Source organism: Nomia melanderi, chromosome 4 (assembly GCF_051020985.1).
Source record: "Nomia melanderi isolate GNS246 chromosome 4, iyNomMela1, whole genome shotgun sequence".
NCBI classification, from domain to species: domain Eukaryota; kingdom Metazoa; phylum Arthropoda; class Insecta; order Hymenoptera; family Halictidae; genus Nomia; species Nomia melanderi.
The window spans coordinates 1,873,819-1,898,406 of record NC_135002.1 but is presented as its reverse complement, the minus strand read 5'-3'; the positions used below and the strand labels follow the sequence as shown (position 1 = coordinate 1,898,406).

At 45.2% G+C, this 24,588-nt stretch overlaps 1 protein-coding gene across 14 annotated transcripts; it reads left to right on the top strand.

The window, feature by feature from the left end:
* Positions 1-32: 32 nt before the first annotated feature.
* RhoGAP19D (Rho GTPase activating protein at 19D) lies at positions 33-24,196 on the top strand. Of its 14 annotated transcripts, none has more exons than XM_076367045.1 (23): positions 35-556; positions 711-1,005; positions 2,954-3,014; positions 3,724-4,095; positions 4,167-6,384; positions 6,599-6,685; positions 7,072-7,410; positions 8,026-8,094; positions 8,190-8,307; positions 8,491-8,598; positions 9,090-9,195; positions 9,551-9,634; positions 9,739-9,951; positions 10,416-10,907; positions 11,165-11,329; positions 11,427-11,807; positions 12,316-12,460; positions 12,595-12,719; positions 13,187-14,185; positions 14,816-14,963; positions 17,651-17,872; positions 20,380-20,732; positions 21,644-24,196. In XM_076367045.1, exons 3-23 carry the CDS (start codon positions 2,964-2,966, stop codon positions 22,616-22,618), a joined length of 7,770 nt encoding a protein of 2,589 aa, XP_076223160.1. In that variant the 5' UTR covers positions 35-556; positions 711-1,005; positions 2,954-2,963; the 3' UTR covers positions 22,619-24,196. The 14 variants fall into 14 exon arrangements, with proteins under 14 accessions (XP_076223165.1, XP_031835687.2, XP_076223160.1 ...); XM_076367039.1 differs by having other exon boundaries at positions 9,087-9,195; XM_076367040.1 differs by having other exon boundaries at positions 2,948-3,014; positions 9,087-9,195.
* The last annotated feature ends 392 nt before the right edge of the window (positions 24,197-24,588 follow it).

The following is a 24,588-nucleotide window of genomic DNA, read 5'->3' as shown; positions in this document are numbered from 1 at the left end:
AGAAAGAGAAACGAGAAAGAGACTGGGAAAGAATGAAGTGGGGAAAGAGGAACCGAAAGGGAAGAGGAACACGGTATGGAATAATGGCGGGCGTGAAAGTAGCATTTCTTGACGTTCCCTGTTAAATCGTACGAACCGAATGCACAGGGGATCGACGGACGCGTGTCGCCGACAAAATTCAAAGTTAATCTCTCGTCGTGTTCCGTTCGCTCGTCCGGCGAAAAGGTTTATCGTTGTCGGTCTGCTCGGCTCAGTCGGACCGCCATGTTACGCTGTGTCGTATCGTGTCGTATCAGATAGTGCAGTGAACGTTGAGGAGTAGCCTTTTCCGAGCTCGCCCGAGTCGTTGTCATTATCGGAACGATCAGGCGAACGTATTCGACGGGACGGGACTGGTAAATGAAACCGACGAAAAGTGATACGTGCAAACTTTACATGCCATTATAACCTAATCGAGTAAGCGAATCACAGCGTCGACCGAATTTGACGCGCGTCACGTTTACGAGGGACGGTCGGCTGCTAGATTTTATTTTCAACTCGTAATCGGAAGAGAGAGGTTCGTAACCACGCTGCGTTCATTATTCGATCTTTCTCTTAACGTTACCTGCTACTCCTAATAGTAATAGTAACAATAGTAATACTAGTATGGTAATATTAATAATAGTATTAACGACAACAATAATAATAGTAATGTATCTGCACGAATGCAGATAATGGGTCTACGAGATGCGTGTCAATAGAGAGGATCAAGGTAAGCGGTGATATCGACGATCGCTCGACGAGGAGGATTATGCCATCGAAAAAGAGACTCGTCGTTCGCCGAAAGACTGTCGTGTACGGCGAGCGCGCCGCTAAAATCACGTCGTCGGATGTCTTTATCGTCGGTCCATTTCCGTACGTCTGGGTCAGATGAACCTTTCAGCGATCTGGCGGAAGGCAAAAGAGCGAGTGCGAATCTCATAGGACGACAAGTCGATTCATCGTTGCATCACGGAACACGGCGAGGTAACTACGGTGAGGCGCTGCGAGCAGCAGCACTTGATGCGCGACACTTCCTACGTCAAGTGTGCGTACAGTACTTGCTCTAGGTGCATTTCTGTTTTCGTTTCTCTCTGCCTCCTCTCTTCGTACTCGATAACTACCCCCTCTCCGTCCGCCCCCTTCTCCTACCGTCGCCGCCGCCACTTCTTCTACCGTGCACGCGTGCGTGAGTGCGTAGATGACTCGTTTAAATTCGCTCGTCTCGTTTCTCTTCCTGTGATATTATTTTCTTCGGATTCTGTGTTTATGTTGTGCTTCGCGGGAATTTCACCCTCCACAGGACCGTGTGAATTCGAGTCGAGTATCGATACACTCGGGTTCATTGATTTATCGAATTTTTTATTGGAATGATGAAGCTGACACGTTCGACAGTGGACATTTTAATCAGCCGCGAAATTGGAAAAATGCTAATGGCGGACGATGACGGTTAGTGCATTATTTGAAGGAATTTAGAAAAATTTATTATGAATTTTAATGCTATAGCGTTCATGTCAGTTTGCGATGGGAATGAGTGCTGTAGCATTCACGTGCGCGAACGTGTTAGGTAATTAATCAATTTTAACTTTTGCAGGCGTTTGCGTTCATATTATAATTCCAAAGTTACAAAATATATTCGTTTTAATATGATTATTAACATTATTGAATGCATTGTTCATTTGTGTTCATATGTCGGTATTTATTAATTTCATACCGCGTACGTTTTGTTATTAACAAAATTCCCATAGAGGGTTAATTACTTTTACCCAAGATGTCAACAGACACTTTTCGAAATTTTAATTTAAAATTAGTTTCTCAGTTTAATACGACTAAACTTGGAAGATAATTTTAAGTGATAAATTCGAAAGTTGGCTTTTGACACCTTCGGTAGACAGTGTCAACAAAACTCACGTGCCGCGAAATAATTTCAGTTGTTTTCGCAGTTGCCCGGCGTTGCATTGAACACATTACATTGACGTTTGTTAAAATTGTTTATTAATGGTCTAACGGAAGAAGAAACGAGGGTAGAGAAAAAGTGATTAGAAATCGGTATTCAGTTTTTCAAGTTAAATGACCTATTTACTACAAAATGATTTTTTTTATAAAAGAAAAATAGGCAAACATTTTGTCATAGAAACAACAAAATAGTAATTAATTTAATAAACAACGGACAACCAGTGAAACGATAGGATCAGATTTTTAAATAATTATGCTTATTCATAAATGTTTCCAAAGTTTCTTCAGTTACACGCGCAATTGGTTCACCATTGAAATTCAATAAACAGATTGTTGTTAAACATTGTTCATCGATATCAATTGGAATGACAATCAAACTGCAATTTCCATTTAAAAAATTAGTCAACAGATCTATCCAAGATATCAGAGATTTTATTTATTATATTAAAAAAAAAATCAGTAAACAATTTTACGGATGGTCTTTCCAATGCATCGTTCAATAAGAAAATATCCACGCGGAAAAGAAAGGAAAATCGGTGAACCCGTAAATTCCTAAAATCTGACACTCTTTTTTTCCGCAGAAAATCGACTGAAATTGAGAGGCACGGCGAAGAAATTCGAAGAAAATAATCCCGAGTCGTGAATAATATTCAGAAAGTATGTCGAGACGCAGAGAAAGTAGATTGGTTCGCTCAACCTTCCGCTGTCCATTCGTCTGTGCGTACGTACGTGTGCTAAAAAGCACACATAGTGTACGCGATTGAAAGTCGAGCTTGATGTTCCGTAAATATTTAATAATCGTAGACGATCGGACGCACACGCGAAGAGGAGCAGACTAAATGAGCAGCTGGAATTAGTACGGATCGCGGTAATTCGTAATTCTTGGTGACGAATAGTCATCCTAGTCATTTTTCCAAAAGCAACGATATCTCGCGTAACATGAATTTCCTGGTTGGATTAAATCATTGGACAGTTTCAGGGGGCGTACGATGGCTGAAGACCGAAATAATCCTCAAGGGTTCGTTGGACAGGCGCATACGGTATGTAAAACCAAACGTTTGTGCCAAACTTTGATTCAGTTTATTTTGGCGAGTACTGCTCGGAAGAGTCCATGCGCACGCGTGCGCCGCGCGAAGCGGGGACGGCGGATGAATATTAACTATGATTCAAGATTTTTCCTGACTTCCGAGTATCATCGACGCAACTGTGTTCTCTCGTCGTGTCATTCTCAAGCCTCTTAACTCCTTGCTGGAGAGGTGATGATTCGATACACAAAAATCATAGTCATACGAATATTATTAATTATAATGAATCTATGAAATGTTGAAATAACTTTAACTTTTGTATATTCCCATTTGATTAATTTTCAAGGATGTCATAACTCATTGAAAATTGTTGAATATTTCTATTGAGACTTCCAAGTGCAAAGGGTTAACACTAAAACTACCGAGCACTTCAATTGACTTAAAATTTCGTTATAGAAACTCCAAGAGTCCGTTCAGATTTCAATTGATCTACAATTCAATTTGCTAAATGAATTTCTGTAATAATTTCTCAGAGAAGCATTCGTTACCTTTCTAACAATTGCAAAAGGACATCAGGCATAGGTCATTCGACCCCTCTGGTAGTTTTAGTGTTAATATGTGAAACAGCCTCTAATCAATTTATTCCTCCGTTCCGCTTGAATCCGACGAACTTGCCGTTACGCTCGCAGCTTTGAGGTAGCACTAGTAATTGTATTTCTTTCAGGTAGAACACGGTGGTACGATTTCAATGGCAGCGCCGTCAATGTCTAGCGTCGAGTCGAAAGCGGGAATGTTAGCTGTCAGTGGTGGCGGCGGTGGTGGTGGTACTGCTGGTGCTGCTGCTGTTGCTGGTGTTAGTGGTGGTGGTAGTAGTAATAGTGGTGGTGGTAGTGGTGACGGTGAAGGTGGCGGTAGCAGCGGAGGCGGTGGAAGTGTCGGCGGAGGAGACGGTGGCAGAACGATCACGCAAATCGGAGATGTTCAACGAGACGATTCTCCGCCACGGGGGCCGAGGACGTTGTTGCTGCGCCGCGGCGAAAATGGCTTCGGCTTCACCCTTCGGCATTTCATCGTCTACCCTCCAGAATCATGTTGCGTGAGTATCCTCTTCAACGATCAGAACAACTCTATGAACGATGCTTTACTATAGAAATTTCTTCTTATCAGATATTGCCTGGCCACGAGAGAACGAGGATCGAGGAGCCAATGGACACGATATTCGTGAAGCAGGTGCGAGGGAATTCCCCGGCGGCCGAGGCGGGGTTGCGCACAGGCGACCGGGTAGTTTCCGTGGACGGCAAGGCGACGCGGGGCGAGCAGTACGCGAAGGTGGTGCAGCGCATCCAGCAAGCGGGCCCGTGGCTGCGGCTGCTGGTGGTGTCGAAGGAGGACGACATTCTGCAGAGGTACTTCGGGGAGACCGCCCACAATCCCGAGACGAACCAGCGTCCACGGCTGCGCTCCCCGGAGCGGAGCGCCGGTCAGAAGCAACGCAGGTCCGTCAGCATGATCCCCGGTCTGTCCCCAAGAACGAGGCAGTCTTGGGTCTGCTCCGCGCCCAGCTCGATACAATGCGAACCCGACCGGCCGCTCGACGACGCGCCCTACTGCGAGCAGGAGACGCGTGAGTTCTCCAAGGAACAACAAATGCGCGCGCACAAGGTGCCTTTGCAAGCTCAGTCGTCGGTGAAGGCAACGACCTACCACGCCAAGCCGTTCCAAGACGTCGCCGGTCGGCCCGAGTCGCTCGACGACAAGCTAGGCGTGCGAAACCACTCGCAGCAGTCCATCGCCGACGACCTGCCGAAGCTGGCGGACGCGCGGACGTGCGAGAGGTCGATCCACTCGGACTCGAGATACGACAAGTACGACGTGTACGACAGGACGCGGCCCGACTCCATCTACTCGCGGACGAACAGCGAGCAGATCTACGACAGGATCAAGGACCCGATCTACGAGCACGTCCGGCTGGGGGAGCCGTCGCGGCTGAGCGCGGAGGAGCACGACCACCATCATCACCGCCACCATCACCATCACTACCAGCAACACCACTACCAGCAGCAGTATTACCCGCAAGCGCACCAGCAGGCCTCGGGCGTGACGAGGTACTCCCTGTCCCGAGCGGAGCCTCAGGTGCCCATCTACCGGCCCGCCATGAGGAGAGTGAGCTCGCGGCGCGCCAGCGAGGGCAGCACGTCCAGCTCGACGATCAACAACTTCGAAGTGGCGAGCTACGCCAGCGCCGACGCGCTCCGCTCCTGCGACCCCGGCTCCAGGTTCAGCATCGACTCGGGCAGAGATTCGTCGCCCATCCGGTCCACTGGCGACCCGCCCCGCTACGACTCCTCGTGCGTCCTCCCCGGCGTCGACGCGAACGGAGGCAGAGTCGAGGCGCGGCACGGGAACTCGAGCGGCGCTAGAAACGCCAACGGCAGTTCCGGCATCGACGACTCCGTGATCATGACCAGGCTGAGGAAGAGCTTCGAGCAGAAGGAGGAGTTCCTGCGGAGACCGAGCCATCCGATCGGTTGGTTCCTGTCGGAGGAGCGCAGCGAGTCGCCGGTGCGAGGCGGCGGCTCGACGACGATACCGCGCGAGTTCTACGCGAGGCCGCAGAAGCTCCAGAAGCAGATCTGGCCGCCGAACGATCCCAAGCAGGACCGACAGTGCTCGCCGCCGACGGTGTCCGGGCAGGACAGAGGCTTCGAGAAGGAGAAGCTCGCATTGGAGAAGTTCTCCTCGACGCTGCGAAACGAGCAAAGACTGAAACGGTCCGGCGCGTCGGTCGAGGCGGAGCAGCCCGAGTACTTCAGCAGCTCCCGCTCGCTGGAGGACGCGCAGTCGGTGGTGATGGAGGACCGCCTGTGCTCCCCGGCCGTTCTGTACAACGACTGTCGCGAGATCTCCGAGCCGAAGGAGGCGGACAAGCACCAGCAGCCGACGCATAGAAACACTGCCGGCAAATCGAGCTTCGTCGGCACCCTGTCGAGAATACACGAGAACATCACGAGCGCCGCGGCTCTGCTCTCGAGCGAGCGACACTCGCAGGACGCGAGGAGTCCCTGCCCTCGCGACGCCTCGTCGCTGCCCTCCTCGCCGGGGCCGGAGAAGAAGGCCAACGACAAACTGCCGGCGCTCCCGCAGGGTCTGCAGATCGTGTCGAAGCGCGCGAAGCAATTCGAGTCGGGCCGGCTCCTGAGCGACGACGACGAGCCGACCGGCGATCGGACCAGCCTCTACAAGAGCGAGCTGTCGCGGCTCTCGAGTAAGCGAAGTGTGCCAAACGTTGCCGTTCGAAAAAGAGAATTTGAATCGAAAGCCGAGGCTCAGGAGCCGCGCAGGTCCACCGTGTCTGCCAGTAGGGAAACCAAGTCTTTGGATGCTGGTGGGTTTCATTATTTTTTGTCTTTTATTCTTTGCTCTCTTCTTCTTCTTCTTCATCTTCTTTCACTCTGCTTCGACATTCATATTTTCGGTTAGTCTTCCACTTAGGACCGGAGTCGATTAATCTGTCGGTAAACAGGCAGTAGAGAAAAGTCAACCGATTATTGTACTCTGGATAAGCTTTATGTTTTGTAACGTCATGCGTGAATATTTAGGTAACGGATTAAAGGGGAACAGAATAATACCTGTGGGCAGCGGACGCATTCATTGTGAGCCACCGACTGACTATACACCAGCCGAAGGTAGAACAATGCGAAAATCGAGTTTACTCAGTGTTGTGTTCGCTTGTGCGTGAAGTCCGTCTATTGCAACCTTCTTGGTACAGATTGTCTTTAATGTCTTTAATGTCTTTGATGTCTTTAACGCGATAATCTATCCATAAGTTGATCACGGTAACTGTTTTTGTAGCTGTGTGCCTCTCTTCTTTTCTTTTCTCCTTACATTTCTTCTGTTGTTCGTTTCCCCCCTTCTTCTACTTCTACCCCTTCTATTAATTCTTCTTCTAATTCTTCTTCTAATCCAGCGACCTAACGAATGAAGAATTTGCTAGTATCTGGCAGTTCATTTCCACCTGGCTAGAATTATTGGAACAAGCTATTCACTCACTCGCGTTTCATCATTTATGCAGAGACGTCTAACCCGTTACCAAGGTACACGGATAGCGGGACACTGTGTCCGAGAATACGTAGCAACAGCGAGGAATCCTGGGAGTCGATAGGCGACCGTTTGCAAGTGGTGAAGCACCGGTGGCCGCAGCGGCAGGAAGCTCTCGGACGGAAGCAGGCGAGTCGCGACAAAGAAAACGAGAATGTCGACGCGAACGTAAACGAGAAAGGGAAAGGGAAGGAGAACGAGGACTCCTACGGGAATACAGGTGATTCTGTTGAGGATGACAACAAAAAGTCTGCACGATCAGCAGGATCGAAGAAGCAAGACGGTTACCCTAAGGCTGCGGATGTAGAACATGGTTGGTAGACTTGCTCTGCATCAAGTTGTAACGTATGAAATGTCTGATTTAGGATTAGCTTCAAATGAACCAGTTACTTAGTAATCAATATTTTTAACCCTTTGCACTAGAGAGGTGACTCTCACTCACCATTTGATTTCATAAGTGAAACTATAAAATTTGATATTTAATATTATACTTTGTATAATGCATCAATCTGAGAAATATTGAAATAAGATTTAATTACTTGAACAGAAACTATTTTTCTATTGCTCAAGTAATTGATATATAATTTAGCTTCATCTGTTGAGGGTTTTGTATAGTTCAGAGAACCTTCGTCCGCAAAGGGTTAATATTATATTTACAACATTTTAATTATTTAGCACTATTACAAATATTTGTAATAAATCTATTCTGCTAGATGACTTGCAATAATAACACAATTCAATCGAATGACTAGATATTACATTTTCCATCATTTTGTGTAGTTTCCTCTATGGAAATCCTCTATGGCGTTCAACATTAAAGTACTGATAATCCAAGACCAGACATTCCATAAGTTACAACCCACCATACATCACCTCACTATCCACAATTTCCATGAAAATCACACTAATTCTCTTACTGACTTCGCAGGTGCGGTGACAAACGACAGCGTCCACAGTAACGGGGTCGTGTTCAGGCGGCAGAAGAACGCGCAGATCGGTAAGAGTAGTAGAACATTCGCCGTGAAATCGGTGAAACGTAGAGGGATCCGCGATCCTGAAAGTTGACACGTGTGTGACGACATGTCGTTCCAGCCGACGAAGACCGTGCCACGAGGAGGGTGTCGTATTTGAAGGCGACCTGGGGCGAGCGAATGCACGTCGACAGCGACTTGGAGCTGAGCGATTCCGAGCCGATTCACAGTTCGAGAATGTAAGTGTTCACGCGACCGTCGCGACGGAGTCCGAGATTCCCGTGGGATCTTGCAAAGCGTTCCTTTCGGTACACGGTCTGCTCTCCGCGCGCAGTCCGCGGCGTGGAGCTGTCGCCCTTCGCGTCCGTTTGTCCCGCGTAGAATACACGTAGAGAGTACTCTGCCTCCGTACGTATTTTCAGCAATCATAAGAGGTGGCGGCTATCGCTGATTCCAAACGATATAGCATCCCTACGGCGCATCTTCGAGGACATGACACAAACCGCTTCCTTAAACAGAAATATCTCTCGGTGAGGATAGTACATGTTGAGCTAAGCATAGACGCAAATTGCGAATTGGTTATTTGCCGACTGCGAGGCCTTGCGTTCTTGTTGTGTTAGGTGAATGTTCTCGTCGCGTTCACCCTTGTTTATCGTTGGCATCGTAATTGTCGTAACACTCTTTAAATTACTCTCTCTCTCTCTCCCTCTCTCTCTATCTCTCTCTCTCTGTCATTTTGTAAAATCACCTGAATTTCTTTGATCGATCCCAATCTGTAATCCGTCGTGGTTTAACAGCTTCGCGCATTTTGACTAACAGTTGCGATTGAACATAGTGTTCCATACTTACTAACTTAATTCACCGACCCCATTCACTCAGTGATAGTTCAGTGGTAATATAGTGATGTACTGTGTAAGTCGGAAAGGAGAAAATATTCTACGTGTAGTGGCGTAGCGACCGAGAGGGTAGTGAGTAAATGCGAACGACCTTGCCGGAGACTGTATTGAATCTTTTTCAGTAGCAGCACGTGCGCTGGTCAAGAGGCGACTGGTGTCGTGAAAAATATTGTTGAACAAGTCGATCGTGAGGGTCCGTTGCATGTGAAGTTTACAGTGCTCGATGGCAAGGTAAATATGATAAGATTAGATTATTAGACCTATTTTTTTTATTGTTATTAATAGATTGATAGGTTTATATGTTGATAGATTCATAGACTAATGGATTAATTGATTGCTAGATTGATGGATTAAGGGATTAATTGATTGGTAGATTCATAGATTGATACATTGGTAGATTGGTAGATTGGTAGATTGGTAGATTGGTAGATTAGTAGATTGGTAGATTGGTAGATTGGTAGATTGATAGATTGATAGATTAATAGATGAGATTAGTCGTAATAAGAACTTATATTAGTTTATACTTTATTCTCTGCATTCTCATGCAGAAACCATAATTCTATATTGATCAACGTGTCTCTTTCAGCGATCCTCCGATCGTTCGTGGAAGCAGGTCTGGGGTGTTCTTCGTGGACCGATTCTCTTCTTTTACAAGGATCGTCAAAATCAGGTGCGTTCATATCTAGTCCGATGGACATGTCCAATACCATCGTACAGCACAAAGGACTGAAAGGCCTTAGCCTAGATCAATAATTCCATTGTTTCACTGTTCAGAGTCCTTCATTGACCAACGAAAGCGAGGGTGTAGCACAGAGCGTGGATGTCAGATGCTCCTTGGTGGATATTGCGGAGGATTATACGAAACGTAAACACGTGCTCCGCTTAGCAAACCCAAGCGCGGAGGTGCTGCTGCAATCCGAAGATGCTGCGTCTATGGCGCTTTGGTTGCGATCGCTACACGAGCACGCTGCCGCCGAGAAACCATCCGTAAGAGAATTTTCAACGTTCTACTACTTTAACCCTTTGCGGTCCGAAGTGCTCTGGGTTTCTCACTTTGAAGTTCACGTCGACGTTAGTTCATTCAATTAAAGCTTAATGCGATGCTCTATTTATTTATTCAAGAATATTTGGGAATCTTGATTTCATCAGAAAGTGTTGGGTATTTTTGGTAGTAAACTCTTGGAGTGCAAAGGGTTAATAACCACTTGCGCTGGCAACGAAGTCAGAGACTCAGCAGTATATATACACTAATTTTTTTCATAACTTTGTACAAACTGGTGGATGTCAAAATAATTTAAAGTATGTAACCCAATAAGACTGTCAACATGTACAACATATAGTTGACAATTATAGAACAAAAGCATGACGCCTGGCACGTCTTCCCAGCGCAAGTGGTTAATTGATATTCATTTTCATAATAGTAAACGGAACTGTTCTCTCGTATTGTTCAGGAGGTAGTGTACAATAGTACCTTGAAGCAGCAAGCTGTACCGCAAACTCCAGGGCCTACCAGTAGCAGCAGCACCGCGGCGTACCAAACGATCGGCGGGAACGTCAGTGACACGATGATGATATCGAACACCGGTGGTAGCAGTGGCAACAATGGCAATAGTGGCAACGGTGGTAACGGTGGCAATAGTGGCGGCAACGGTGGCAACAATGGGAGTGGGCAAAGATTGAGTCCATTACCCGGACACAAAGGTATCAAGAAGCTGACCTCCTTCAGGAATCGTTCTCCGACCGGCCAGTTGCCGATTAACAAGACGCGGAAGCCGAGTCAGACGATCGAAAGTTTAGTTTCGCCTAAAACGAAAACGTGGAAGGGCAGAGTTGCCAAGCAACTCCGGAGAATGCATGGACAAACTGGACCACCTTCTTCGCCGACCACGCAACTACCACCTGAGGGTGCCACCTTCAAAGTGCCGCTTGAACTTTGTCCACCGGTAAGTACTAGAAATAAAATGATTACTATTTGATTTATAATATTGTTAGTATTATTAACGTACTACTGGGGAAGTTATTGGGAAGAAATATGTTGACTGTGGATAGGGTGTGAGATAATAGGATTCTATTATAATTGGAATTCTTGACACTTTATCGAGTTCATTGCTCATTGAACAGTTCTAGCAACGTATAATTTGAGAATGATGCGTAGACCATTATCAAGTATCATATATATGATTATCTTTCTTTCTTGCAGTCGTCATTTTCGGAGTACGTACCACTGATCGTTGAGATGTGCACGAGTATCGTCGAAGCGAGAGGTCTGGAAGTCGTTGGTATTTACAGAGTACCCGGCAACACGGCCGCCATTTCACATCTGACCGAAAGCGTGAACAAAGGGTTCGACAATATCAATCTGCAGGTATCGATCGACGATATTCAATTTCTACCAATGAAGATTGAATCACTAAGAGTTTGGTTTACTCGTTTCTTGATCCATTTATCTCTGCTTCTTTCAGGATCCCAGATGGAGCGACGTGAATGTAATATCGTCTCTTCTCAAATCGTTCTTTCGACAATTGCCTGATTCGTTGCTCACTGCAGAACTGTATCCAATGTTCATCGACGCCGATAAGGTTGAAGATCCGCAAAGGAGAATGACAACTATACGGAAGCTACTCCGGGATCTACCGGAGCATCACTTTGAAACTCTGAAGTTTCTAATGTTCCATCTGAAGAGGATAGTCGAGCACAGCGAAGTGAACAAGATGGAAGCGAAGAATTTAGCTATCGTGTTCGGCCCTACTTTGGTTCGAGCGAGTGGCTCCAGAGACAATATGGTCACCATGGTCACCGATATGTCGCACCAATGTCGGATCGTCGAAAGCTTGCTGAACAACGTACGACATTGCACACACGTTTAACACGTTCCATGCCACTCGTACCATTTGTGGCACGTAGAATTTTTCTGAGAAAACGTTTCTTGTGAAACATGTGGCAAAGGGTAGCGGTACAGATTGCAAAGCAGCGAAAACATGAAGAGATAATAAGATAATAATAAGAAGACACTAAAACTACCGAGCAGTTGAATTGACTTTTTGAAATTCCTCCATGGAAACTTCAAGAGTGCATTTATTGAGACTTTGATTAGCTTATAATTTAGTTCATGTATTGCTAAATCAATGTCTTCAATAATTTCTCAGAGAAACATGTATTTTTGGTAATTGCAAAATGAAGAAATCAGTAATGGCAGGTTTAGTGTTACTTCATTGAAAAAATCAGTGCACTAAGCAAGGTATTGCCAAAATTTCCAGTGGCATGGAATGTGTTAATTATTTTATTTTCCTCGAAGAGGAAGGTTGATATTAGTTACAGTGATGTGTTATATTAATGTTGGTCGTATCTCAGGTGGAATGGTTCTTCTCGGATGACGATCTAGATGACCTGAGTAGACTGAGCGTGAATCTAAGCCTCCCGGCTGACACTAACGAGACAGACACGATACCGAGCAATAATCATAGCCTTTTGTTGAATAATATTCAGAAAGTGGAAGGTATGATCCAGTAGTATTCTTTAAAGCTTTTATACTTGGAACACGGTCTTCCTTGGAATGTTTGCTGTCAGTTGTCAAGCGCAGTGTACCGCATACCGTTGTTTTTTTCTGTTGTTCGTTCTAATGCGACACAGGTGTTCGAGAAATGGCATCCGCGAAAGATATCGTTTCGTCCATTATATCCGCTGCGAATCGCAAGATACAAAGAAGGAGAAAAGGACAGGATGAAACGGACAACGAGAATCACGAGTTGGATAAGGTTCGTGCAACCCTATCGGTATTCACGATTAACACGTTAACATTGATAACGTATACATTCACGTGGCAGTCAAAGTGTCTAAAGGAAATATAGTCAGAGTCAGAGTTGAGAAAGAAATAGACCAAGTTAACACGTTCGCTACCAGCGTCATATTTGTGACTGTTATAATCCTGTTTTACATACTGAAAATGAAACTAATCCTATAGATATTGTTATTAGAAATGACAAACTACATTGTATCTAGGACCTCAATGACTCGTATCAGTTCCATTGTTCTAATATTTTATTTAGAAGATTTATTGAATTGTAGAAAATATAATTGAGGTCACCGAAAGCACTGCTAGCAGACAGTACCGTCAGTAGTAGCGTCAGTCCCTGGTACTGACAGTCATGCCGTTACAAAATACAACTCTTTGCTGCAAAAGAGAGAAACCACAAGAAAACTGAACAGAAACTTTCCTTTCCAGTCGAAGTCGAAGCAGGAAGCGGAGAGCTTGGCGAACCGCCGGAGCATGGCGTTGAACGAGCGGCAGTGTTCGGTCAGCGAGATCGTCCTGATGCACGAGAACAAGAGCCAGCCGAACCGCTGCGCGGACCGGTCGGCCACGGTCGACGCGGCCGCGATGGGCATCGCCGCCATCGCTGGCGGTGGCAGCGCGGCCGGGCTCTCGGACACCGTCGACGCCATGGCCGACGCGATCGGCGGCAACGACGACGGCGCGCCGTTCGACAGGACGAGGAAGTACTTCAGCCCGCCGGCGGAGTCGATCTCGGCGATCCAGCCGCCCCATTGCTCGGCCGTCTCGTCGACTTCCGAGTCGTCGTCGCGACTCTCTAGCGAGACTGGCCTGAGCTGCTTCGACGCGAGCTCGGTGCTCTCGAGCGCCTCGAACGAGACGAAACAGAGCAACGACGAGATCACGATCAGAACGTACGCCGGCTTGAGCGCGACCACGCAGGAGCGGATCAGGAGGTTCGAGCAGGAGACGAAGGCGATGCTGCAGCGGGACCAGAACCGGCAGCGGCGCGAGGCCGAGAAGAGGGAGGAGGAGCGGCGCAGGATCGAGATGGAGTGGCAGCTCGCGAAACGCGAGATGGAGAACGACGATTTGCTGGACAGTATAGTCGACACCACCGTCGCGCCGAATTATTTTGCCAATACAGCTAGGCTGTCCGCGTTCAACGACAGGCTCGCCGATAAGTCGTACCTCGATATCGGATCAAGGTCGACAGGTAGAATCCCTTCTCTCTCGATCGCCGTGCAGCAGGAGCCTACCACTGCGAGACGATTCGCGCATGGTAATGACTCTGCTGCAGCGGTCGCGCAGTCCATGCCGGCGACGCAACCGACGCCGCCGTCGCCGCCGCCGCCGCCACCGACGCCGACGCCCACGCCGCCGCCTCCGCCACCGACGGATAATGTTACTGATATTATTGTGAAGAAATTGAAGACGGATAAAGAGGAGGTAAGGGGTTGTATCGTGGAGATAATGCTTCTGGGATGAGTGGAGGTTTCTGTGGTGTTAGATTTGTAGGGGATTTTGGGTGAGAGAGTTCAGTAGAGTTTGGTCTCAAGGGTTTGCATTGGTGCAGCTTCAGGGGTTGAAGACATGGTCTGTGGAGACTGTTTATATTGGTACTTGGTTCGTGTTCTGGATTAGTAGTCAGCAGCTTTTTGTTTTTAATTGTTCAGCTGATTTGTTAAGAGCTGCTGGTGATTAGTGGTTTGGAATATGAACTAGATACTTGTATTGTTCAGCTGAAGAATTGTAAACTACTGGTGACTACTATTCCAGAACATGAACTAGATACTTACATAGTTCAACTGACCAATTAAAAACTACTAGTGACTACTGATCCAGAACATGATCCACCTACATAAGCACAGTCTTCCTAAACACACACCAGTATCACTGTGCCTTCAACCCCTGACGAAGCCAACTGCAATAATGTCAAAACATTCAAAACAAACTCCCTTTGGACACTCTTCTCCCCCGAAAGCCACTTATAAATATAACATTCCAAACCGCAAAAGCATTAAAGCTACTATTCTATAATACTGATACCTTCATTAACAATGACCTCCCTAATTGCAGTCAACCTTGGAACCTTTGACATCACCGCCGATCCGGTACGGGAGCTTGGACTCTCTCCACGAAACACACGACGTTTCCCATTCGTCGCTTTCACCGTCGATGCATCAGCAACGGAAGCAGGCAGTTTCGGGCGACGTCTCGGACGATGGTTAGTATAAAATCGTTACTAGTTCCTTCAGAAACGACTCTTTGAACGTTCTCACGTCGATATCTCCTGTCAAAACTTTTTCCTTCCTTGTTATCCTCCATGTTTCCCGTCTAGACCATTTACTCTGGTAAACGACGTAAATCTCCGTTCCCGTTCCTGTCTCCTTACAGAACGATCCATCTTGAAATTCGATCCCCGCGCGTGTACAGTGTCTCGATGTTATATCGGTATTAGTATAAAATGTGTGATATTGTTCCGTATACATGTACCTATTCACGAGTATTCTTTTCATATTTTTCTCCTATGTAACGTCGCTTCTGACGGTCGGTGAGTGTAGGCGGATCTTGTTTTCTGCAATGGACTCAGAAGATTCTAACTATTAACAAAAAGCTTTCTAGGTATACTTCTATCATTTGCTCTTCTCTTTACTCTTTAGGTGACTCTTTCAAGCTCAGTTGCCCGATGTACAGTAGATGCATATTATTCTTTTCACATTTTGTTCACATGTTTTGCTGGATACTTCTTCTTGTTCTTCTTCCCCTCCCTCTTCTTCTCCCTCCTCCTCTTCCTCTTCTCGGACCTTTGATCTTTCTGTTATGCGAGAGTTTGGCAAAGAATCGTTAGAACGGAGTATCGAGCACCGCATTCGTAGTTCCAAGCACGCTGTCGCAAGTTTCTTCGTTTCATATACTTTCCATCGCTTGCGCGTTCACGGTGAGATTAGTTGCATCGGCGAATTTTGTTCTGGTCAACCCTAATCGGACCACGGTTTGAGTCACGTTTGAACTTTTTACTTATTTGATTATTTCAGACTGCATTTCCAACAGTTTCTTTGGGCTTTGAAAACTTGGACCCTATAAATGACAGTAATATTCTAATCATTTCTTTTATTCTCATAGGTGATTGAGAGTCACATAGTATGGTTCGTTATGACGTGGTGCGATTAGGGTTGACGCGTCAAAGCGTACCGCGTTCTCCAAGCTGAATGCAACGTCGCATGCGGTACAGAGATCTGTAGAAATGTTGAAATCTCCGTTGACCTTAATCATATGACTCAGTTAGTTTTCCGTGCAGTTCCATTGAATCTTTCCACTCTTCGTTCTCTGCAGTTAACCCCTTGCCCTATGGTTTCTGTCTGAACTTCGGAGCTTCGAAAATTACAATAAAAAGCTTGATTCTAAATGAAAATATTTAGTAACATAAGTAGCTAGATGATATGACTACTGTGATAGTAAACCATTATTTTCAATATCATTAGCCTTTGTTATTGAAGAATAATTAATTCACTGAAAATTAAAGAGAATTCCAGTCTTATTCTATGTCAACGTATGCAATCATTGATAAGAAAGGAATAATATGTGATCCGCATTCACACAAATTGAATAATATTTACATTTGGTAAATTCTCTTTGAAATCCTCATCACGAGTCTAACACTATTATATTGCAGGGCAAGGGGTTAATCACTATGCCGTCCGCACGCGTGATCAGGAATCTTTCATTTGGTAGAACTCCTTCGGATCTTTTCTCAAGATTTTCTCGAATTTCACTAATGTCAATAGTTCTCAATGCTGTCCCTCTATTTCCACAAAATCTCGAGAATATATACAAATAAATGTAAGATTTCTTTTTGCATTTGATTCCAGATACTTTCTCAATTTTCACTAATGTCAATAGTTCTCAATTCTGTCCCTCTATTTCCACAAAATCTCGAGAATATATATAAATAAATGTAAGATTTCTTTTTGCATTTGTTCTTCGCACGCGACACCGTGTCACCGGACGGCATAGTGTCAATCACTGTGGAAAACGAATGTCGCATACAATACACACCCAACGAAGTGTTCTGTATCTATACACCGTTCAATCCGTTTCCTTCAGTTCTGCCCAAGTCTCACAGAAACCCACGATCAGTCAGCATCGCAAAGACAATAGACCGCATGTGCACTCGGTGGTTAGCCCTTTTCGTTCGCGAGCCTTTACCTCCTGCTCGTTCCTCACACAGACTCGTACTTGAAACAGAAAGCTAAACGAGCATTGCAACAAATTTCTCACGTTCCCCCACGTTAACCCTTTGCACTCGAAAGTTTTTCACTTGAAGTATTCTATACCTCCTAATCAGATGTACACAACATTCTTTAAAATGAATTTAACAAGAAATCATACATAAATTATGTAGCAAATTTTCTTTCAATATTTCACGTATCGACGCAGTATACAAAGATTCATGGTAAACACCAAAGTTTCTAATTTCCCTGTATCAAACCATCTGGCGACTGGGAGTCGCCTCTCGAGTGCGAAGGTTTAAACAAGATTCGAGGTCCCTCTTATACCGCGACTAATCGACAAAGATAACCGTCGAAGAAGAGCAGGAGAGGTTTTCAGTTCGTTCGTTTGCTGTCGTATCCGCTAGTTGGTTGATCGGCTGACTGTGCCCGTTTGTTCCGTTGAGTCGTTCGTTTTGCTCACTGGTTCGTTGACGGGAGATTTTGTAGCCGCGTGTGTCCACGGCGCGTCGATCGTCATGCCGTTACAGAATACAATTAAACACACTTAGGCAAACGGCAAGCCCCGGCTTATGGTGGTACATATCGTCCCACCTTCACGGTGCTGCCGCAGCCTCGCCAATGCCAATGTCATTGCCAAGGGCAATGCCAATGCCAATGCCAATGCCAATGTCGGTGCCAGGGCGAATGCAAGTGCCGGGGTCAATGTCGGATGTGCCGAGCGCGGCCGGTGACGATGTCGTGCGACGATCATCGATACCCATCGCACCCTTTCCGAGAGTACCGCCGGCCTCGGAGCCCTCCGAACTCTCGGAATCTGTCGAGCTCGTCGAACAATCACGCCGGAGGGTGTCGGGCTCAGGGGCCGGATTATCTTCCAAGACATTAAACAGATTCCTCCGAGGTAAATTTGCTTGGCTCGCAGTTTCTCGAATAGCAACGTCGCAAGCAACTCGAGCGCTAATCAAAAAAGAGAAAAAAAATACATTCGAATGAACCTTTGCTCACCCGAACGGCTTCACACGTTACAGATGTGTTTTCTGTTTTAATAGGTTTTCCGTTTGCACTAAGCGCACGTTTAATTAACGTTACTTACCGTTTCCTTCTTCTACTACTTCTTCTTTGTTGTGTTTTCTTTGACCGTTTGAGTCCCGAATGGCGCTTCTCTGTTGCATCTAAAAATGGCGGTTTATTGGTTCGTATTGGATGAAGCTTATTTATTTCTTTTCCTTGTAATTTATTTTTATTTTTGTTGTTGAGATGGGAAGAATGTAACTATCGTGCTATTGAAAGTTTGTTTTTGTGAAAATAGAGAAGCGTCGTTCTGTTTCCAAGTTGAAACGCAAGCGGCGCGATGGCGCTTCTCTGTTAAAATGGCGGTCTATCAGTTCGTATCAGACGAAGTTTATTTACTTTTCCTTCTAATTCATTTTTATTTCTGTTATTACTCGCCTCAGACTGGAAGAATGCAACGATCGCACTATTTAATACTTGTTTTTGTGAAAATAGAAAAGCGTCGTTCAGTTTCGAAATTGAAACGCAAGCGACGCAATGGCGCTTCTCTGTTAAAATGGCGGTCTATCGGTTCGTATCGGATGAAGCTTATTTGTTTCTTTTCCTTGTAATTCATTTTTATTTCTGGTATTACTCGCCTCAGACTGGAAGAATGCAACGATCGCGGTATTTAAAATTTGTTTTTGCCAGAATAGAAAAGCGTCAGTTTCGAAATTGAAAGGAAAGAAGCGCGATCGCGCCGCTTGCCAGTTTTCGACCGGGTTTTTGCAAACCCGTGGGACTCAAACGGTTAACCTTTTGCGGACGAAGATTCTTTGAAATGTACGAAACCTTCAATAGACGAAATTGAAGTATGTGTCAGTTGCTTAACACGTTCGTTGCTGGCGTTACATATTTGTGACAGTTGTAACGCTATGTTTTACATAATGAAAATTAAATTAATCGTATAAATGAATCATCGTTAACGTTAATGAGTCAACGTTAGAAAAAAAAGGAAACTACGTTCTGAACTGTTGCTGTTCGACTAATAACACCATTTATTCGCGAGTTAGTAGAAGACTCGTCCGCAAAGGGTTAACAACCTCTTGCCCTATGATTTATTTCTCAACTGTGATCGATATAACTACTTTGTCAGTAATTATTTATTAAGGAAAACAAAGTTATACGTATATTCTCTATGAATCTTTGCTCTAAAACGTGATAATTGATAAGAAAAGAATACTATTTCATTTGAATTCTAAAGGATAGAGTAAACGTCTATGTTTGTCCAATTCTATTTGAAATCTGCTGCAATTATCTGACACGTTATTGTAAGGCAAGGGGCTAAGCTGTTTGTATTCTTCTAACACCTCACCGTGTATAGTCCTGCTCTGACAAAATTCTGTCTTACAAATTCGGTGATCTCTTGCTGTTCGAGTGATTAAATCATTTGTTTGCGATTTAATGATAGCAAGACTATACACGTCCTTTCGTTCCCACTTGCTTGAACATGTTATCGCAATGTTGAATAGCTGGAGAATGATACTTTGTCACGCACACGTGCATATCCCTCGTGCCCGATGAAACTGATTCCTCCTTGCCCCAGATTTCCCTTCTTTCTATCCTACTGAAAGCGTAAAGAAACGATTGTGATCAATTTCCCTTGGTTATTCTTGAAATTCATTCGAAGATCACCGTGATTTTTGCCATCGAGAAAAGAATCGCGAGTGATAGTAAAGTCGAGGAATTCCCAAGGTTCATTTCTAGAACAGTATTATTGTGATCGATGAAACTAAATTCCTCCTTACCTCCAACTCTCTTCTCTATCCTAATCAAAGCGTAAAGAAACGATTGTGATCAATTTCCCTCGGTTGTCTCGAAATTCCTTCGACGATCGCCGTGATCATCGAGAGAAGAATCGCGAGTGACAGTAAAAGCGTCGAGGAATTCATTTCCAGAACAATTTCGTCATCACTAGAGTATTATAAACGTTTCTACGAACATTACGAACTTCGCAGCTACCACCTTACACAGCTAAGCTCTAACAAAAACGTTGCCCGCCCCCCCCCCCCCGAAAACACGGTTTGCGTTTGCCGTTACTTTGTCGACTGTGATTTTGTTGTCCGGTACTGTTTTCTAACAACATCCCACCGCAATCGCCATCATCGGCGGCAGCAGAGGCAGCAATAGCAGCAATAGCAGCAACAGCAGTAACAGCAACAGCAGCAGCAGCAAGCACTGCCATCACTACCACTACCATCACCACAATCATCACCACTATTATCGCAAAACAACAACAACGCTTTGCGCGCCTTTTGTTGGACCGTTTGCTTCCAACGTGTACAAATGATTTCGCGTGATACTTGTCCTTGAGCGACCCGGTAACCGTCGGCGCTAACTAAACGATTACGTTTGCAGGTAGCGACCTGTTGACCAGCTTGACGACGACGTTCGACCGCAAATGGAAGTCCCTGGTGAACTCGTCCGGCCACGGTATCCGCGGCTCCGCGCCGGAGAACGCGTCCGTCAGCGACGAGGACATCGTCGGCGCGCGAGAAAGAGAAAGGGAAAGGGACAAGGAGAAAGAGAAGGAACGGGGCCGGGACTCCCCGCAGATATTGAGACAGATGCACGGCGCAAGGGAGGAGAGGGACGAGAGGAAACTCTCGATGCCCGTGCAACCGGTGGATCCCAGCTTGATAGAGACCTATCGAGACCCTAGTCTTCACAAGTCTGCCCTTCAGAAACATCAGCACGTTCGCCAGAAGAATGTAAGTGGATGTTACTGTAAGCTGGAAGTGGAGGAAATGTACAGTGCGTTGAAGTGAACCTGTGGCTTAGAAGTGAAAATTAATTCTGGAGTATAGAAATAATAAAGGGAAAATTAATTCTAGAATTGATGGTTCTACAATTAATTTTTCTGGTAGCTGTTTGTTCCTGGCGATGGTCCCAGAGTGGCTGAGATAGACTTAACCCTTAGCACTCCATGGTTTTGTAATCCAGCAACTGCTAATTTTTATAGTATCCCTAGCGAAAATGAATGCTATAACATTTCATAGATCTTTTATTTTCCATAGTGCAAAATTTGGATATTTGAGAAATGTAATACTTGTAGGGTAGTTTCTTTAAGATTCATTCAAATATCTAATATTATTCCTGCAATATTGGAGCCTACAGAGTTCAAAGAGTTAACACTAGAACTAATGGATGGGTTAGTATGACCTTGATTTCTTTTATGATTACTAGAAAGGTACAAGTGTTTCTCTGAGGAAACATTATAAAAGCTGATTTAGTGAAACCTACACTGAAATATAAGGCAATTGAAATTTCAATTAATAGAGAAGTATTTTACAAAGAAACTTAAGAGTCTAAGTGCTTGGTAGTTCTAGTGTTAACCCATTGGTTCAATTCCTGGCTTCGGTAACACACTATAGAATGTATCTTTTCTTTTCTTTTGTTATTTAGTAAATTTTGACGTGAGATTATCTGCAGTTCCTGTTTCTACAAAACATAGTTTCTAACTAAATTAATTGAATGAGTATAATTGAAGATAATGTAGAAGCTTGAAGTTACAGTTCTTTCTATGCGGTCGCCTAAGTGTTAAGAAGCCTCGGGTGGAGCATATCACGAAAATCTTAGAAAACACTGCTCATGATCTCATCAGGTCATTTCTTATCCGCAGGATATCCCGGAGAAGGACACGGATTGTTCAGTAGCGGCCAACTGCAACGTGGAGCGACTCGTCGAGACGGACATCCCGGACAACGACAGAAGCGCCATAGCGCGACGAAGGATCGAGTCGAAGGACCAGCTGCGCTGCAAGGAAGCGTGCCTGGTCGACGCGGGTCTGGAGTCAAACGAGGCGCAGGAGTGCTGTAGACTGTCCACGCAGAAGGACGCCGGCGCGCCGGTGGAGAACGACAAGGCGATGCCGGACAACGGGAAGTACTTCGACTACGACCTCGTCGACCCGACGTACACGAACAAGCTGGAGAGGTTCGAAAGCCTGACGACGAATCTGGAGGTCAGGTCGCGACTGAAGAGGTCGGAGTCCTTGAACAAACGAACAGAGAACACTTGCTCGAAACTGAAGAGATCCGAGAGTTTGAACAAGCACTCCGCGGAGAGACTGTCGTCGCCGACCAGCGGGAAGCTGAAGCGGTCGGAGAGCTTGAACAAGCACTCGGAGAGGTCCGACTCGCCGAACAGCAAGCTGAAGCGGTCGGAGTCGCTGACGAAGACCGAGAAGACCGAGTGCAACATCAGCAAGAGGCGGCAGTCCGTCAGGAAGGACAGCGCGACGAAGCTGAAGCGGAAGAACGGCATGCCGGAGCGGTCGCTGAAGCGGAGGCACACGGTCGGCGGCACCAAGGACTTCGACAAGGTGCACTGGCTGGACAACAAGCTGCAAGCGGAGGCCGAGAAGGTCGTGAGGAACGAGTACCGGCCGAAGAAGTGTCAGCTGAGGACGAGCTCCCCGGATCTGAGCACCGGCCGCATAGGCGCCCTCACCGACGCCAGCTTCCTCATCGAGGTCAGCTTCCGCGGGCCCAGCAACGTCGTCTTCAACGTCGCCACCAACGCCAGACCGCAGTCGCTGCCGGACACCAGCGTTGCCTCCAAAGTGTTCAAGGTCCCTCTCGAGAGTCACGTCTGACTGCCACGCAGTCCTCAGCTGTGAACGAAGTCGGGATACAGTTAACACTGGAACTTTCCTGAACTCTGACCCTTTGCACTGTGGGAGGTTCTCGTTGGGAATACTCAGGATTTTTTAATGGAATAACATTCAAACTGAGTTAACCCTCGTAGGCACATGTAACTTAAGTTACGTATTAGTATATTGGTTTGTTGATTTATTTCATTCTGCATTCGAAGTGTTGAATGTTTTTCATCGTCGAGTACCAGAGTGAGTTCTTATTCATGTGAAGAATTAACCCTTTGCATTCCAGAGGCGCGAGTCGCCAAATGATTTACAGCAGAACTGTAAACCTTGATGTTTAAACAGTTAACCCTCTGTGGGCCCATGTAACTTTGAAGTCACGTATCAGTGTATTGGCTTGTTGATTTATTTCATTCTGCACTGAAAGTGGTGAATAGAATTAAGTAATCAGTTAATTTTCATACACTCAGGCGTGAAAGTTATTGAAAGTATTGAATACATTGTTAATTTGTATTTATATGTGGATATTTATTAATTTTGTACTGCATAGATTTTGTTATAGTCATGAACAAAAATTCGGCCCATAGTGGGTTAACGAGAAATCGTACATGAATTAACCCTTAGCACTCCAGGTGGTTTTGAAATCTATCAGCAACTGCAACTAATTTTTATAGTATCTCTATAATATTCCTTCAATCTTTTATTTCTATTCAGTACAAAATTTGGATGTGTGGAAAATCTAATAATTTTAGGGTAGTTTCTTTGATTCATTAAAATATTCAGTATTATAACTGGTGCAATATTGGAGCCTACAGAGTGCAAAGGGTTAAAGGAAGAGGCTGTTTTATTTGAATATTTCAAATGTCAAACTCTATAATTTTGCTGTGTCAAATTAATTGACTGAGAGGCCTACGGAGTGCAAAGGGTTAAGATTATTGAGGAAGCAGTGGATCCTCTGAGGGATTTCTAAAGGAATTGTTTTAGTACATAAACTAAGTTCTGATGGGAGTATCAGTAGATAAATTCTTGTGGTTTCTATGGATTTTGGGAAGTCTCGACTCAACAGTCAAGACTGACTTGGCAGTTCCAGTGTTAGCCCGGCGAGCCTCGAGGACTTTGAACGCGGGTTCATCCACTTGCCCAGCATTTCTCCTGTCTTTTATCTTGTACTTTCTACTTTCTGTCTCGTACCGTTTACTTTGCCCATCTCTCTTTCTCGCCAAGCATTTACATCTGAACGCGTCAATTATAAACGAATACGCATATACATATACATATATACATATTACATATACATATATAGCAATGATGCATCGTACTTGTGAAATGTGATCGTGTGCAATTTTTTGTGTATATAACTTTTTATTCGTTCGCGTCATTACAGCGAACCGATAACGACATATTTTTTACTAATCGATCGGAGATTCGAAGGATTCTTCGAAAGCATCCAAAACGCTGCTCTGGTATTGAGCAATATCTTAGGAATACTCGGTGATCGTGTCGCGATTTACAGAGCTCGAATTTTTCTTTTCTTTTCTTTTCTCTTCTTTTCTTTTCTTTTCTTTTCTTTTCTTTTCTTTCAAAAAAGAGATGTTCGTTCCTTTCCTCGGTAATGAAGTATTACGAATCGCTTTCCTTTCATTCGAATAACGTATGTAAGACCGCGTGTAGTCCGTACGTGTTCGGCGAACGAGAAAATTGTAGTCATGTGAGGCGTGCTGTAGCCTGACAATCAATTTTCCGGAATATAAACGGCGCGCGTCCGCGTGTGTAGCGCGTGCTTTTGATTCGCCTCTAATTCTTTTTTCTTCGCTTGCATGGGAGTGTGCGCGTCGCGTGTGTCTGGTCTGATATGACTGTATCTGTTTAGCAGCGTGCAAACGTGTATTACGTGTACAAAACAAAACGAATGCGAGAAGTAACAGCCGACGATTTAAACGATATTTATTTCACGTTCGTAATATCCA